Source organism: Stegastes partitus, unplaced genomic scaffold (genome assembly GCF_000690725.1).
Source record: "Stegastes partitus isolate 25-593 unplaced genomic scaffold, Stegastes_partitus-1.0.2 Scaffold1189, whole genome shotgun sequence".
Taxonomy (NCBI): Eukaryota; Metazoa; Chordata; class Actinopteri; family Pomacentridae; genus Stegastes; species Stegastes partitus.
The window spans coordinates 89646-108334 of record NW_007578920.1 but is presented as its reverse complement, the minus strand read 5'-3'; the positions used below and the strand labels follow the sequence as shown (position 1 = coordinate 108334).

The following is an 18689-nucleotide window of genomic DNA, read 5'->3' as shown; positions in this document are numbered from 1 at the left end:
CTCTGAAACACACACAAACAACATCAAGGTGGCAAAAACAACTTTGGGTCCAGGGGACTCTCAATCAAGCCGAAAGCACCTGCAAGGATTTGAAGTAAGGATGAGGACATTAGGGATTTATGGAATTCCCTCCCCGCAAAACAAGGCAGATATAAAAAAAAAAAAAACACACTTTTTGCTATCACACTTTACATGCGTGTGCACACACACATATATACAGAAACACTAAAGAGGTCTGCAGCGCACACACTAGTATGCAGACAGGCACCCATGAAAACAAAAACAGCCCCGTGAAGACGAAATAAAAAATATGGAGTATGAAGGGCAGAGTACTGGGGGAATACTTGGATCCAAATCAAATGAATATATTAGTGAAAGGTGGTGTTAACCTGTGAAAGTGGAGGTTCAGTGAGCTGTCTTAGATGTGCTTTTGTTTTGTCCTTTTTGTTTATGACTCTGAAATGTCTTTTTTTTTTTTTTTTTATCACACTGACCAAGATGTATTAGCATATGAAAAGGCTGTTTTGAAGCAAGAACTCAGGAATTAGCAACAGAAAAATATAGTAGCTTGGGAAACAATAAAAAAAAAAGAAGAGTCCCTCTGCCCACAGAAGACAGCGTGGCTTTGGCGAATTACCACCCAAAGTGTAGAATGTATGATTTTTTTGTTTTTTTGTTTTGGCCCCTTTGGTGAAGTTTTTGTAAAAATAAAATTAAAAAAAAAAGAACATCCCCAGTCATGGAACATTTTCACTGCTCATTAAAATGGAAATGTGGTTAAATTGCCCTACATGGGGGGAGGAAAGGTAAAATGACGAGGGTTGACCTTTTTCTCTCCAGTTTCAGATACATTCATTTGAGTGGGGGAAGAGGAAGGAATGGCTGCTGGCCCTGTGCAAGGAACCAAAGTCTTCACAACACCTGCAAGAGAGAGAAGGGGGGAAAGGGAAAAAAAAATAGCGACACAAATGCGCCCTATGAAAAGAACAGATTGGATCAACAGCTGGTGGGGAGGGGGGGAGGAGGAGGAGGAGGACGAGGAGGAGGAGGAGGACGAGGAAGAGGAGGTGGGGTGGGGTGGGGGGGTAGCGAAGGCAAACCTTTTCACCAGGTCCTTGAAATACAAGCTGCAGGAAGCTAGAACATTTTGGTGGACTTCAAACTCTTTGCCTTCAACAATAATTTTCAGGTCTGTAAACTCTTTCGCTCTGCGCTGTTGGTTCAACTCCTTCAACATCTCTGTAGAACAAGAAAAAGAAACAGACAGTGCCACATGTTGGGTTTTAGAACATGTCTCTGTTTTTTCCATACATACATTAGCATGACAACAAGAAAAAGCAGAAAACAAAAAAAACCGGTGGAACAGTGCAGATCGTAGCACACACACACACACAATACTGCCGGCCGGTCTTAAGAAACAATGTGCATTAAATGATAGAAGAGAACAAACACTTGTGCATGTAAAGAGATCAAATATCACATATCAGATACCGTACCGGGGAATGTGCACAACATGAGATCAACAGCTCGGATTATAATGAGAAAAGACAACTTGTTTAACTGTATTTGACTTCTGCAAATTTACACTGCAGCACTAGAACTTCAATGAAGGGGAAGGCTGAGTGAGATTAAAAAAAAAAAAAAAAGCATCTAAGAGAGATGTGGGCTGAAAACAGAGACACTGTCAATGCATTATTCATATCGAAATAAAATTCTTTGGCTTCTCGCTAATGCCCTACTCAGCGTAGAGTTGACCTTGAAAACGTTGCTCAATGAGAAAACAACTGCTTATCCCTCCCCCCCTCCAAATCCCCAACACCCTCTCCTCGCGTCTTAGAAGCACCAGCCCTCATCTTCTTCCTCTCTGGAAAGAAATAATAAAAAACTAGGAAAAACAGGGACGACACATTCTGAGAGAACATGCTTGGAGCAAACCATTGTGCTGTTGAAGGCCACAGCGCGCAGTGAGTTGTGGTGTAGCGGCGCCGTGTTAAGCCTGGCCTTACTGTAGCGCCGGGTCGGAGGCGCTTGTTTCTCCGCATCTTAATGAGGCACCATGAGGGGATGCTGAGAGTGAAAACCAGCGGGAGGCGAGCAACTTATTCTACAGCTTTAGGAGGGATAACCAACACTGCTGCGTTGTTAATCTCCTATCGAGAAGAGAAACACTGAGAGATTCCCGACAACGAGCCGCAGACACTGTAACGTGGAACGCCGTCCATTACAGAGGCACCTTCCATACTGTCATCTGGTTTTTTTTTTATGGAGGCTGCAGCCTGCGAGGCGCCGCAGACAAACACTTGTTTGGCAACAGTCTGCGTGGTGTAAAGGCACATATTCCATGCTGGGGGGAGAAGGAGCCACAGTGTGAGATGCATGGTGATTTAAAGCCCCTTTCAGACCTGCTGCTCCTTTTCTGTGAATCTGATGGCAACTGAACGTGTCTGAACGAGCAGAAGCTTCGCGTTAACGGCGAGGCGTGCACGAGTGACGGAGCGATTTGGTGAACGTTGGTCACTAAAAACCTCACAGAGAGGCCAAAAGCCAAGAGTTTTGCCGTGAACTTAGCTCTAGAATTTTTTGAAATGTCCATAAAAACACAGAAATACAGACGACTGTGACGGGTCAGATTAATAAGAACAGAATTCGGTTCCTTCCCACTGTTGCAGACTGCTTGAGCAGTGGTCCCCAACCACCAGGCCGCGGACCGGTACTGGGCCGTGGGTCATTTGGTACCGGGCCGCACAGATAGAATAAAAACATTTTATTAGTTTATTTTTATTTCCAGCGACGTCTGCAGAATGTTTTATTTTGAAACATGACTAGCTCGTCTTCCCGTCACTTCCGTTTGTGTTCGTTTCCCGGACTTGACTGTCAGTTTTTATGCCCGGCTGCTAAACGAAACCGTCAGTCAACAACAAACGTCTCAGGAGAGCTGCTTTGGAAAGTGGGAGAGACTTAATACTGAGACAGGAGAAATAGTAAACATGTTAAGCAATAAAAATTTATTTTATTCATTTATGAAACTTTTCAATAGAAAAAAAAAACAATTATTATTTGTTTTGTGCGTAATGACCGGTCCGTAGAAAAATTTCTTGCTTAAAACCGGTCCGTGCTGCAAAAAAGGTTGAAGACTGCTGTGCTTGAGGACTGCTGAAGCTTATGGGGAATCCAAATGTTTTGGATTTTTGGGTGTTTCTGCCTTTGTTAAGCGCTATGAGATGACTTGTTGTTGTAAATATGCGCTATACAAATAAAATTGAATTCAATGGAATCCGGGTATCGACAAAAGCCAAAGTTTGGTTGTTGACGAGTGAAATGTGGACGTAAATACAGCTGAACTGATGAAGACTGAGACTGCAACAGGTCAGATAAATAAAATTCAACATAATCTGGGTTTTGACCTGTCCAGGGTGTCCCCTGCCTTCACTCTAAGTCAGCTGGGATAGGCTCCAGCCCCCCATGACCCTAATGAGGATTAAGAGGTGTATAGATAATGGATGGATGGATAATCTGGGTTTTGGTTAACCTGAGTTCAGTTTGTCGCTTCCAGGTGTTTGTGGGAGTTTTTCCTCTTGAGTTTATTAAATACAGCAGGAGGACCCAAATGAGCCTCCACAAAGAGAGAACAACAGCAGTAACTTCAATAATTACTCATATTTATTAATCATCCTCGACATACAGATAGGACTGAAAGCCACAAAGTACTTTTCTTCACCTCGGATGAACGACCTGTCGCACAGAATCACAGTTAAAGCAGTTTAGGAAGATATATTCTCCTTTTCTTTTCTTAAAATCGCCAAAGTGACGCCGTTTATCAGAAACTGTAGAAACAGAAGGAATAGTTGGATTTTCAACCTTCTGACGGCCGCTGAACCCCTTAATCTGCTGAAAAAGTTTAAAATTGTCTTATCGCTTTATTCTACACGACTCGTTTAAAAATTCACAGCAGATTCAGTAAAAAATATTTTAAAAATTTTTAAAAAAAATACTTTTTTTGCCTGAACTGTGCTGAACTGCAGACTGTGTTTACTCAAAGCACATCGGAGACAATCAGGGAAGCAAATTAAAAACAGAATATGTATAGTATCCACGGTTCTGATGCTTTCTGGTACCGGTGACCCCGGAGACACTTGAACATATTCTACATGTTGATTACAAGTTTTTCAATTTCTGTAAAGTTATTTTTCTTTTTCATGACATTCTATGTTTGTGATGCTGCACAAAGGTCATTTATGAGTTGAATTTTTCTCACATTGAGGTGCAGGAGTTAAAAAAAAAGTGACAGAAGGAAAAAGAAGAAAACTGCTCAGAGTTTATGGATTAAATCGTTAGCGACTGTTCTCAACTTTAACTCCATCGGTTAACTCATCATCACACATGGACAGAACGCTCAGTGTTTAGAAAATCATAAATAAACTACTATTTAGTTTGACGAGCATTAGCTTAGATTGAGTTTCTTGTTTATTCGTGCCATAATACGCCTCATATCACCCTGTGGTAGCTTTGTCAGAGGCCATAAACGTGTAAAAGTGACCTCTGTGTGACTGTCTTTTGATAAAGCGGCAACGCCACGACGTCTGAAAGGGCTTCGGACGAGAAAAGCGGCGAATGCACCCTTTAATCAGCGAGAAAAATTCTGAACGGCAGCATCGGTGACTCACTTGCGACAACAAAAGGTGAGCATGTGCGCGTCACACAGCCGTCTGTTGTTGAAAACGTGAGAAACTGATCAGCCTCGCGACGGTACTCGTGACACCCGAGCTGAAATAAAGGAGTTTTTCTTTTTTGTTATCGCCACAAAAAAAAAAAAAGAGGTTCACGTCAGACTCAAAGCCGGGATTTAATTAACCTGGAATGACACTCGGGCCTCTATTTGGCTGGAATATCTCCTCATTTAGCTCCCTCCATTCTCCCGTCTGACACCGGGAGCTCGGTTCTGAATTAATTCGGCGGCTGAAATTATACAGTATAAAGACACATGACAAATAAGGTGCAATTCAGGAGCATGCTTTGGTTGAAAAAAAAATAAAAAATTCTCGTCCGAGCGGTGCATCCTTCACATCAAGGAATTAACGGCCAGAAAGAAAACGAGCCGGTTATTAAACACGCTGAATGCTAAACGGGCAGAAGGAATAATGAGAGATGCAATTTTTTTTTTGACAATACGTCCGCCGTGCTGGACGCACAGCTGCACGGTGGAGAGCGAGCATTCACACGCAAAACACAAAAGGCCCGCCATTTGCCTTGTCTTTCATCCATCTCTCTCCACATTCCACTCCACTTGCTGCTTGTCAGTGGGCCAGCTATCTGATTACTGTGTGGGCACCGACTGTGAATAGTGAATACACAGTAGTTTGGAGTTTGCATTAGTGAATTTCCAGCGACCGATATGGCTCTCACCTCCAATCAGCCACACCGCATACCATCCATTTGCCCCGAGAATAGAGAAAGTGAGAGGTTTGGGTGGCGGAGGGGGGGGAGACAGAGAACTCCACTTGTCAGCAAACAATGGCCGCCTCCCTCGGAGCCGTGCAGACACACCTGAATGCCTGATGGAAAAGCTAATTACGGCTTCTTGGGGGTGCGTCGCGGAGAGCAGAACAACTCATCACCGCCGGGGACCATGAAACTGCACATGGCGTCCCTATTCTGGGGTTGTGGTGCTCAAAGGAACCACGGCGGCGGCTTTGAAAGCACCAAATGTCTCAATACTCCTAAAGGAGGAGGGGGATCTCTCTCTGGAGGGGCTGCAGAAGAAAAACAGAGTAAAAGTGAAGCAACCTCGTGGACCACAAACAGCGCTGACATGTGCTCGAGTCCTGCTCAGACGTGATTCACGGCAATAACAACACCCCGGCGCTGGTTTTTCCATGATTGGTTGACACAGTGCACGGGGGGCACGGACACGGTGCCAACTCTGCTGCTCAGCCTAGTAACTCTGCTCTACAGTCAAGGAACTCCGCGGCCAATGGGGTCCCGGGCTGCGGTTTACACTAACCTATCAGGTTGCGCCGCGCCTCCCTTACTTTAAGGTGTAGCAAGTCGTCCCCCCTGAGCTCCCTGATAGGCCGCCGCTGGAGGGCGACTCGGCGCGCCATTGGCTGCAGAACTTTGGAGCCATTTTGAGGGGTTCTGCATGTTTTTTTTGCATCCGCCATTTTGTTTCACCCCAAAAATATACCGTTTGGCATCTGGAACAAACTCGCTGCGTCCAAAAAAAGTCAAAGCAAGAACGTGAAAGTGTCTGTTTTTGGCTAAAAGTATTGGTACGCAGCGATTGTGTGAAGTTTTTGGCACTTTTAATCCTTTTTACTGCCAAGAAAATGTTTTTTTTAAATCATATATTTCAACTCAAAGCCATTAATGCATTTCCTAAATCAGACCAGATTGAGTTTTTCTTGAAACCAAGCTCCTAAATGTGTAATTTTTAATCATTTCAATGCACTACTATGTCAGGATTTTTCACTAAAAAAGACAATCCAGCTAAAAATATCCAAAAGATTTCTAGGGAAGAAGAAGGCAGGCGAGATAAGAGGCGCCGTGAAGTACAGTCAATGCAATACGTGTCACTAAATGTCACTTTTCTCTTGTTTTTCCAGCCTTTTCTTTTCTTTTCTTTTTTTTTTTCATAACTCTTGTCATTCCGCAGTAAACACATAATCGTCCACATATCTCTATCGGCTGCGATGACATTCGATGTTGTGCAGCAGGAACGACACTGATGTGTTCATTCTGACCTTTTTGTTCTTTTCTAAACTTTCAACAATCAATTCCCAGCAGCACTCGCAGCTTAATTACCCAGAACAAACCACGCCAGCTGATCAATAATTCGATGTACAACTCTGCCATAATGGTTGTCTTTAGCCCGGAGAAGACAAAAGCGCTGCAGTAATTTTATTTTATTTTTTTATTTAAAAAAAAAACTCAAGTCAGTGCATGACCATTCTCTGAAAAATGAAATTACTTTTGATCTTCAAAGTGACAAGAAGATAAAGCTGCAAAAAGCTGTTCTTTTAGTAAGATTTTTTTCTGCAAGTGTTTTATGTTTAAACCTTGGAAAATATTTCAAATAAATCTTTTTTTGTTGTTGTTGATTTGAGATTCGACCCTGAATTTAATTCAAAGCCGCTATATCTTTCTGATAGCAACAATCACACGGAATAATAAAGGAAATACTGAAACAAATAAATCAAGAATTTAAATGTGTTTGTATTTTGTTGGTAGCTAACGCCACTCTGATCAAAATGATGACATAATAATAACAGTAATTGACGGGGATTACACATAAAAGGCAAAATAATCATTTTATGCTCATTTTTGTGGAAGAAAAATGTCAGAATTTCCTCAAACGACCGATTAAACTCGCATTTGTTTGGGGAAAAAAAAAGAAAAAGAAAAATCTCGCAGAAATTTACCATTTACACGATGATCAATTGGAGCTCTTTAAGCTGCATTTGTGAAGTAAAAGTAAAAAGAAGCTCGTAGGACGGACAGAAAGCAGCAGACTGGACCAGAGGATCAAAATGGGCTTCGTCGTACAAAAGCCTTTTGATAAGAAGAGATGTTTGAGAAATTTCATCTCAAACGGGGACACACAACAGAACAAGAACAGCGGGCCATGAGCGTGGTTTATAATAAACGCTCACAAAGGAACTCTTTCTAAGCAAAAAGCTCTCCCCCTAAAAAAAATTGGCTTTCCCCTGAAGAGAACTCCTGAAGCCCTCCAGTAAAAAACACTATATGATAATATCAGGGGGGTTTATGGGGACGTGTGAAGCGCCGCCATAATACTAAAAAAAGAATCAGAATGAATAAATGATCCGATATTAATAATGCATCCGCTTATTTTTTTGTGACGGAATCATTGCGGCGGAGATTTGAGCAATATGAGATATTTGGGAGAAGCTTAGTTTCCCCGGTCGACGTTAACAAGCCTTAAAATGGCTCCAGTGTTTCTGACTAAATACACCCGAATGCAGCGTTCGCAGGCAGAGTTATGGTCAAAAGTTCACTTTCAGCACAAGTATTCGGGAAATCTAATCTCTCTTTTGTGCAACTTCAGGTCCCAAGTAGCAAAAAAAAAAGATTCAATATCTGCTCCGGGGTCAAGGAGGCATTTGTACGAAAAATTCTGAAAGAGCGTATCGACTCGCTGATATGTTTTTATATTCTTTTCCTCTGTTATGCTAAAATTGCTGATTTAAATTCTAGTCAGAAGATCCTAAAAGCACAGTTTGGTTCAGGGTAAAAAAAAAAAAAATGGGTCAAAGAGTTATTAATTTATTTCCATGGAATATAATCACATATCGTCAAGATAAGCTGCTAAAAAAAAACAGCATACATGTGATTTTTTCCACGTCGGTTATTTTTAAATCAAACTGCTGCACATTTGCTTGAATCCAGAGAATTCAAGAGGAATTCAAGGAGACGCTTTTAGAGAAATAAATGAAAATATGTGTTAAATGTTCAATCATTCTGTGAGTGTCATCAAGCTAAACGAAGGCCTTGAATCTTGAAAAACACACATTTCACGTTACATTTTTATATTTTCTTTACATAAAAGCTATTTACCTAAAACGTTCAATTCTGCACCAGCGTGTCATATTTTGTGCACATCAGGCTGCAAATAAATAATAATAATAATAATAATAATAATAATAATAATAAATAAAACAAACCAGATGCGTACACGAAATTTAAAAATTTAATTCAATTTTGCATTAAATTTCACAGGAAACAAAAGAAGCGACATTTTTTGTTTGTTTTTTTAAAATCTAAATAATAAATTTGTGTTGACTTTAGTTGCTTTGGGAAATTTGACAAGATTTTTGGTTTCTGAATCGAAACCGTTTCTCTAAATTTATTCAATATTTACAATGCAAAAAAATGAAGTAAAAATATATTTTAAAGTAGATATTTTTACAGATTTTTTTCCTGTTATTTTTAATAATCGTACGCACTCAGAATGGATCAGGAAGAATTAAATTAAAGTAAATTAGCGAATGACAGACTACTTTTGAAACTGATTTTTTTTTTAAATCTTTGAACTACTTTTAAAATGTCTTTCTTCTAGAATTTTAAACTAAAGCAAATATTCCACACAGGGAAGCACCGCACTGCCAAACTCCACTCATGTGACTTTGTCCTAGTTTGTGAGGAAGCCAATCAAACCATTATTCAAAAGCATCATTTCACGAGCAGTCATTATTAAACATCACAGTTCAAACCGTCTCAAAAGGCTCAGCGGCTAAATGTCAGACTTTAACAAGTGCAAAATGTCATCAACACTATCGGGCCACTCATCTGCTGCAGATACCATCTGCTGAACAAACGCCCAAATAAAAGCCATCAGATGTCGCGTTGCAAAAAAAAACCACCACGATCCAGCTTCTATCAAAGCGCAATTACTCTAAACAGTCTCTTAAAACATACCTCCAACAATCACCGCCACATTCATTTCTGGAGACGCCTGCCGCCTGCTCCCAGCAAAAACCAAATCCTCGAGGCCCCCTTGAGTCTCCGGCTGTCCTGATTTCTGCACCGGCACCGTACAGCCTTAAAGAATAGCCCATGATGAGGACGCTTTATTTCTCGCTCTGTTTTTTTTTTTTTTTTTTTTTGCTGAGCTTGAGCCTTTGCACTGCTGGACCGAGCCGGTGGGAGACACTATGACCGAGAAAAGGGAACTCGTGCCCCTCAAAGACGCCGCCTGGGCCTTTGTTTCCCTCCAGGATAGGCATGCAAAAAAAAAAGAAAAAGAAAAAGAGGCCCAGCTCTTGCTCCGTCCTGCACTTTACACTCAAGCTTCTACATATAGCCTCTAGTCTAAGGGTCAGGAACATGCACATGCAAACAACTGGTTCTGGTGGAGCTAAGCTGATACAAGAACAGGCTCCGAGGAACATAAACAAAGGGCCCCGGGAGCATCGGCTGGCCGGCTGCGACACTGTGACAGGGTGTCAGGCAATGTTCTCCTGTGTTTTTTTGTGTTTGTCTGAGGACGTCTCTGGTCCCGGCTGGCTCGGCGGCTTCCTCATTAGCCAGGCAAGGGGGTGGTGGGGTGGAGGATAGTAGATGACAAGCGGTCACACTCAGGTTTTAACAAGAGGACACTCCTGTGGATAGCAAACAAGAGCACCGTCACATCCCTTCCCTTCCCTTCAGGCGCAGCAGCAGCGTCTGGTTCAGAGTTTGGAGAAGAAAAAAAAAAATGCTGCAGAGTCTTTACATGATACGGAAAAAAAGAAGTTGCCCATGACTGTCTTCTGAAGGCAGAGAGCGGGAATATGTACTGCATGCATATACAGTGGGTTACAAGGCAGACTGGTTACAGTTCACACGAGGTTAAAATTTACATTCAGTGCTGCAGTTACGACATTACAGCTCAAAGAAGCTCCTCCACGGCTGATGCAGCTTTTTTAGCTATAAGGAAAAAAAAAATAAAAGATTACTGCTTGTAAAACGAACACAAGCGAAGGGGAAATGGTTTCCAAAGAAACTCTCTGCACTGAATTTCAGTCTGTCCTTGGTATTTATATTTCACTGAGCTATCTGGAAAACTCCACGTCAAGGGTTCCCTGAGATGTTAACTTCTTTTTAAAGCAGAGGAATTAGTGTCTGAATTAAAGTTGGGAATAAACTTTTTAATGACTTTTGATAGCTTTGTGTCATTTTTTTCATTCCATTTCACAACAAGAAGTGAAAAGGAAAGCGTTGCACATCTTTCTTTCCTCTTTGCAGTCATTGCACAGGGAGTCTAATCTGCAGCAGATGCACCACAGGAATAACTCCGCCACAAGAATAACCGGGACATGACTTCTGTTCCAAGATAATTCAAAGGAGAGCTGGCAGAGCTGAAATCATCCTAAACTAAACAAACAAATCAAGTCACGATGCCTGCTCTCATTCCAACGCTTCAAGACAATCCTGAGACGCGATAACTCATTAAAATCAGGACGCCGGTTGCACGAAACACCTTAAATTTCGTGATTAATCTCCTCCTTTGCTGAGGGATTTACTTAAGGGTACGGCGCAGAATCCCTTTAAAAGCTACTTTAATTAAAGAAAAACATTTAAGGCATTAGCGTCGAACGGCAGCAGTAATTCCTACAGTTTCCATGGAGACCCTTTTGTTTGCTTGCACTCAGGTTTGTGATACCTGTTATTATCTCACCAAGTTGGTGTATAAATAGCAACAGAATGAAGAAAGTGGCCAGAGGAGGAGAGGATTATACTTCAGGAGGAATCAATAAAAAAAACAAACAACAAAAAGAAAACTATTTGATCTTCAAATAACAGCAAACAGAACAACAAATGTGGGAGGAAAATTAATTCAAGAAGTCTGGTTCTCTTCATGTTCTTGATGTAGCGCCATAAACTCAGCCATGTTGCAGTGAAGCCAAAGTCAGAACCAAATGTGCTGTTTTCTTTTTTGTCCTTACATTAGTTGCTAAAATCTGTTTTCGATACTTTAAGGGATTTCTTAAGTTTAAGAGCAAGACGAGAAGAAACCCTTAAATACTTAGAGTAAACATTCTAAGGGAAAATTTAAGGAGAAGACTTATAGAAGAATATATTTCAAGGAAATCTTCACTAAAACTTTGAATAAAACTTAAAGGTCCCATATGGTGAAAATCAGTATTTGCTGTGTTCTACATGTCTAGAATAAAGACGCTCACTACTTCCATTCCTCTCGCCCACACTTAACTCGATAACCCCCCAGTTTTACAAGCCAAGCATCCACTCTCAAATGTCTTAGCTACGAGCAAACCACAAGTAATGTTCTGCTGTTGGCTGCAAGAGTGAACACAACAGTCTTTATGCACTCCCAGCATCACCGAAGGTCCAGCAGATTCTTTTTGTTTTTGTTGGCAATGCCACCATAACAAATCCTTAGTTTTAGCACGTGTGTTGCTAATGTGGCTAACGTTATTATTCACAGGTCAAAGCTCTGTGGAAGCTTTAATGCTGACGGACACTCAGAAAACAGTGTTAGCCATTTACATCTGTTAGCTGCTGCATTATAATACGGCCAAACTCCCAACCAAGCTGTTCTCATTTACACATTTTGCTGTTTCTGTTGTCAGGCAATGGAATGAGTGTGAAATAGTGCTTAATAGCCTAATAACACCACATGTTAACCAGCAGTCACTTTAGAGCGATTTCCAAGCTAAACATAGGCTAAAATACTGATTTTATAACCGTGGCTTCATAAGTTAAAACCAACCGCTGGGTTGCGAATCCAGTGATATTCCAAAATGTTTTTTAAATAATCGCTCACACGCTCGTCTACATCAGAAGCCGGCTGCTGTCGATCAAAGAAGCAGAGAGAGTTTTCTTCCTGAAAACGTGGGAGATGCTGAAACAAGCCTGTTCAGACCTAAAAACCTTCTACAGTCTTGGTGAAATAAGCTGCTGTACTCTGAGCTGGAAATTGAAAGAGACATTCTGGAGACGCGTCAGACTTTAATTACCTTGCTGACAAAGTGGCACAATATGGAATCTTTACGGTGGTTTGTGCAAACAGCTCCAGGTTTTAAAGGGAGCCAACGCCGTCTCTGCCAATACCTGTCACCCAGTCGGGTTACATGACAGGAAATCCAAGTGAAGGGACCACCAAAGAGGACTAGGTGTAATTACGTGGACTTTAGTGGTAGCATGATCCAGTGACACATCATCAAATATACGTCTAGATTTATATTCCTGGCTTTGTTTCTCTGTGTGTGTGTGTGTGGTCCCTTTACAGCTCTGACATGTCATTACCGGTGGCCGTTTTCAGACCTGTTTTTTCAACCAGCGCGAAATGTGACAGTCAACACGGTGCCAACTTATTAATGTGACAATCCCGACCAACTGCATTAACTTCATGCTTTTTTCCCATAAAACATGACTGAAATTAAACACCCGCTGGAGGATCCAGGGACGCAGAAATGGAAAAAAAACACAGTTTTCACCGTTTAACAAGTGGAAAAAAAGTCGGTGCTGCGTTAATACGTGCCACCTGTTTCATACGTTCAGCTGACCGACATCTCAGTCCAAGCACATCACGGGACTTTCGATATTTTTAACAATTCTCCACGTATGGGCCGAGCTGATGACAGCTCAAACCGGCTTTGATTATAATTTTAGAGTCAACTTGAAGCGCTTGACATCCACTTGTGTTGCTGCACCGGCTTGAACGTTTCAGATTCATGCATTGAATGCTGAAGTCTGCACGCTCTGTGTCATCGATGGCATCACAGGAACTTCTTCTGACATCTTCACCCGCTCGACGCTATGATTCATCTGGACTTTCGGATGTTTGCGGACGTCGGCGCCCCGGAGGCAATCTTAATGCTAATTTGTCGGTCGCAAATTTATTCAAAATGGCAGCGACAACAGTTCACGACGTAAAGCGAGCGGGGCAGAAAGATGAACTAATGAGACGTGATGAACAGTGAATTAACTAATAATTATGAAGCAATTAGCTAAATTAAGTGTTTTGATGATAAGTAGGAGGCAAAACCACTTTTCTGGTATTCCACCGGGAGCAGACGGAGGTGTTCAGCGACGATAACAGCTCTGATTTACAAACTGATAATGGCTCATCGCACAAGAGAAAAATCCACCGGAATAAAGTACGGAGATGTCACCGTGCACAGCAGGGATCTCCAGCTCCGGTCCTCGTGAGTTAATGTCCTGCAGGTTTTTAGATGTTTCTGCAAAACACCTGACTCACATTAATGGATCTCCAGCAGCTTGTTGTCAAGTTCTACACAACTGTCATCACATAGCAGCTCCTTTGTTTGCTGTCAGCTCAGTCTGCAGCACATGTAGCAGAGTGCACAGCTGAGCAGACGGTGGCGCGGAGTCAACCGGTGTCTTTACATTAAAGGACTAACTAATTTGTGATTTACAGTGCTTAAAAGTTAACCAACATGTATAAACAATATCAGAATTTCTGACTACCGAAAGTTGGTATCAGCCCTAAAAGTCCACCATCGGTCAGGCTTTAATTACTAGTAATTAGATCCCTGGTCTTCAGTATATTGAGTTGCTAATTGAACATATGTACACAACGTATAGCGCTCTTGTATTGCTTTTTTTTTTGGCCAACATTTATAGCAGCAGCTCCATAGCAACAGCCCCTGATTGGACAATTTAGCTTCTCCAACCATCTGACAATTGCTTAAATTACACACTGAAACCAAGCAGAGTTGCAGCATTTGTGTTGTTTAATTCTGGATTGAAACATCTAAAGTGGATCTCCGCCCCGTGATACTTAAAACTAACAATTGGTTCTGATGAATGCGCCGCTAACCACACTGATTAAGCATTTATTAAAAAAGTCACAATTAACACCTGGGGAAATGTAAGTGGCCCTCTGCAGTGTCCAGATTTGTCAAAGAGACACGCCAAAAAAAACAAAAAAAAAGAACCCCACGGCCAGCGGCTTTCAAGGGCATGCTGTCTTTTTTTTTTAAAAATCCCTAAAATTACTGCTTTGATCGGAGCCAGAAAGTGAAAAAAAAATAGACAGATCGTGTGTGATGTGCAGTCCTGATGGGAAAATTAACCAAATCTAAGCTTAAAAATCGGGATATTTCTTCACTATTCTGCATGTCTCCGCATCTTAAAATAAACTCTTTGCACTCAACAGATTCTGCAAAAGTCAAAGCGTTCCGAGCTCCTCTGTGCAACCGAGAAGCTCCGAGTGACTCATCTGTGACCAAATGTCTCGTGACAAAAAAAAAAATTCAGGGATTCTTCAGCTAAATTGGGCTCAACTGCAGACTGTGTTTACTCAGAGCAAGTAGGAGACGAGCGTGATACCATATTTAGAGCGTAAATAGCAAAATATCTGTAGAGCCTCCATGTTTTTTTCCCCAGTGTTGGTAACACATGGGCACAACAAAGCCAAACATGTGGATTTCAAGTTTTACATTTTCTTGTAAAATAAGAAATACAAAAAATTCTACTTTTGTTTCTTTTGTTGTTTATTTTTTTTATGATCTGTGTCATTCTGCACTCTCTGCTTTCAGCCACGGTTACGTTTTTTCTATAGAAGTGCAGGACTTTATGCTGCAGACAAAAAGGAGCCCACAGTGGGTACAAATGTGACAGGAGCAAAAGCAGAAATTGCTTGGGGTTCAGAGGGTTAAGGCAAACTAATCCAAGAAGTCTTGCTTTTAGAAACAGAGATAAAATACTTTGGGCATACAGGCCTGCACGCTTAAAAAAGCCCACCTTTCATTACTCAGGCCCGGCTTAAGCCTCGAATTTGGGGATTGGCTTATTTGACATAATGCCAAAGAGGCAGGAAGCCAATATGGATTTTAGCTTTTTTTTTTTTTTTTTGCCACATGAAATTGCAAAAGTGCAACCTGCTGTATCACAGATGAGCAAACATTCTGCTTTAGCATTACAGAGGACGTCATTGTCAAAAACCGGGCGCGGGGGGTTGAGTAATTCATCCACCCCACAACAGATGACATTGTGCAAAACACACGATGCAAAAAGACAAGCGCGCAGCCATGCATATGCGGACACCACATGCAAATGGAACACACACTCGACTTTCGGAAAGACAATGTCACGAGAGAATAATCCTAATAACAACATCGCGCTTACGAGGAGTTCCTGGCTGGTGTAGATAACATACTGTACGCTTGGAGGGGATTTGATTAGAAGTGAGTGGGTGTGCAACACTTCTCCATCTTCCCTTTAATTAAATTGCGAAGTTACTATTATATAAATTGCTGCGAGGGCCAGCGTTCCGTCTAACCCACATCATAAAGCCTGCTGGAAAAACAAGGCTAATTGAGTGAAATGAATCATCTGGACACAGGTCTTGTGTATCAGTGTGAATGGAACCTTTCAGGGAGCATCTGTAGCAAGCTGTGTCTCATTTGTGCTTCACCTTGAGAGGGTTGACTGAGCATCCAAGTTTCTTTTTGGGAACATCCAGCATGTGTCACACTCAGTCACACGGACGGACAGTACAAACAAACGCAGGTTTTAGTTTTACTGGATCGCTTCTGTTCCGAGCGCTCGGCGAGAATACGTTCTGACCTTAAACCACAACATCACGACTGCTACAAATACCAAACATGTCTCCGGGCTCTTAGTCAAGTAGCCTGTCCACTCGTGTATTTCATCATCCTAAAGTTTTTTTTTTTTTTTTACCTGACTGGAACTTTTGCCACCTCGGGCAGTGGGAGAAAACACTCAAAAACAAACCACACAGTCTTCTAAAACTCTCTGCGCACAAGCAGCCTTAACTAACAAACACATCTAAGCCCTCTCTCACACACAATGCAGTTTACATTGACCGAGCGAGTGCACTTCCACAGGACACAGAGTGATTGCGGGGAGCAGAGCCAGTGATTAGAGAGGCATTACCAACATGCCACGGTATTAGGAGGTGGACTGTGCAGCAGCAGAGCATGTGGCTGCCAATAAAGGGGACAATCCAAGGGAGCGTTCTGAAGCCAGAGGATCACAACCTCCGTCCAGGTCAGCCGGTTGAGCCGTCGGTCGATGTGCTCTCATCTCACCAAAAAGTGCCGCATCAATAGCCGTCCAAGATTAATTGATATAAACAGTTTTATTTTTCTAAATGTTGGAGTCGACTCCAAAGTGTCCAAAGAGGTCGTCGGCTGCGTCTGGTTCAAACGGGCGACCAAAAAGTGGAGTTTAGACTTTGAAGGCAGCAGTTTGTACAACGACCAACATGGCAGATCGTCTAAGATCAGATGCTGACTTGTCTGTGTTGTATTCCTCAGTAGTTCCTGTGCCGTGATATAGTTTTATTTACAGAAATCGTGTGCATATGGGTCTGGTGGAAAAACGTCCCTCTCTCTGCTTATTTAGAATTAGTTTGAGCTAACGAGGCTACCAGGTAGAGTGCACTTCTTATATGAGGCAGTCTTTTTTTTCTCCACCTGTGACCAAAGAGTAGGTACAACCAGGATTGACTTTGGTTGACTACAGCCCAGTTAAGATGTCCAAAAATGTGGTACATTTACTTCAGTCAAGTATTTTTATATTGGTGCATTGCTACTTTTACTGAGGCAACAATTTGCACAATAAATAAATGCCATTATTTTCGTTTGTACCTCAAGCACTCCAATACTATAAAAACTACTCCTGCTACTCAGGTCAAATCATTTCTGATATAAAAAGTAGATGTATTAAATAGGCAATTTTGTTGTATTTATAGATTTTCAACTCGACAAAACACGAGCCCTGAGTAACTGCTGTTGCTGTGGAGGATAAATAACGCCAGCTCTACAGGTTTGAACCATAACTACAACATTTAAAGTTCTGGTTGAACTACTTCTTAAAAGGCAAACTAGTCGTCGAGCCATTTGGGAAAAGCAAATGTTTTAAAGAGCCCATATTATGCATATTTACAGGTTACATAATTCTATTTTAGGGGTCTACTTGAATATGTTTACATGCTTAAATGTACAAAAACATACTATTTTCCTCATAGTGTACATCGCTGCAGCACCTCTTCTCACTTTTTTTTCCTCAAATGCTCCATTAAAGCTCCTGTCCCTTTAAGAAAACCCTTCCTGAAATGTCCAGTCTGCTCTGATTGGTCAGCTGGCCCGAAGAAAACAAGGAACTATTGGTGATGAATGGTAACTCTAGATCTGTGAGTATCGAGGTGTAGCTCTAGCAGACGAAGCTCCAGTGCAAAAATAATGCCAGCTGCTCCGTCTTTGCTTGAGGGCCGGAGTAGCTGCTAGCATGCTAGCAGGCATTATGCAAATGTGTTACATGCTGATGTAAATAAGTAACAGCAGCAAAGCCTGGTTTTAAAATGAAGCGTCTCATGCAGGTAAGACGCCTTGTTTTCTGCAGGCGGTTCTCAGACAAAGAAACTATAACACAAAAAAGAGAAAAACCCAGAAAGCAGCTTTAAATGTGGAAAAAACACTCTCTGGAGCATATGTGCAAGTCCCTTAAGAACGGCTGTGAAGTTATTCTACCTTTCAGAGCACAGAGATACAAGTGCAAATCCAAATATACCTCCAATAAAACAAAGTGCAAACTCCACTTAAGTACTAATTAAAAGTTTTCGGTTACTTTCTCCTCCAGTGCTTCAAACTGCAGCCCGGATCCAACAGCCTCAGCTGCGCCAGGCCCTCTGCTGCCCTTCACATGTACCGGTGGCTGAGCACAGATGCCAGCGCATGTGTGAGAGAATGCAGATACGCTGCCCAGCTTGTCTTACACCTCGCCGGTGTTTATGAGTTTCGGTCGGTGCGCGTTCCTTACAAGCTTCGAACATGTGTGACGCTTGTCTCTTTGGGTTATGTTTCTTCCAAGTTGGCTCTAAACACTAGGACAGTATGACCGCCCGCACACACACACACACACATAGACAGAAAAACAAAAATATAAAAAATCCCATGTCACCAGTGCAGCTTAAGATAAATGTCACATCTCCCCCCGAAGACAGAAGATGTGTTTACTGGGTAACTTTGTGAAAGTCACAGCAGCCCAAGCAGAAAGGTTAGTGCCGGGGTTAGGTTGTATGTGGGAGTCTTCTCGGCACGCTGCACGCCTGGGATGAGCTTCCACGGCCTACAGTCGAGTCAGCCGAGTAATCTTTGCATTTCATCTGGCTTTTTTTTTTTCCTTTCCTTTCATTCCTCCTTCTCTTTCTATTCCCACCTCCCTCCTTTCACCTTCCC

At 41.9% G+C, this 18689-nt stretch overlaps 1 protein-coding gene across 1 annotated transcript in view; it reads right to left on the bottom strand.

Moving 5' to 3' along the window:
* klhl29 (kelch like family member 29) overlaps nucleotides 1-18689 on the bottom strand; it is a 226224-nt gene that overhangs the window by 134175 nt on the left and 73360 nt on the right. The window contains exon 6 of the mRNA XM_008297122.1: nucleotides 1101-1239. Within this exon, the coding sequence (XP_008295344.1) occupies nucleotides 1101-1239 (139 nt within the window). The remainder of the gene's footprint in view (nucleotides 1-1100; nucleotides 1240-18689) is intronic.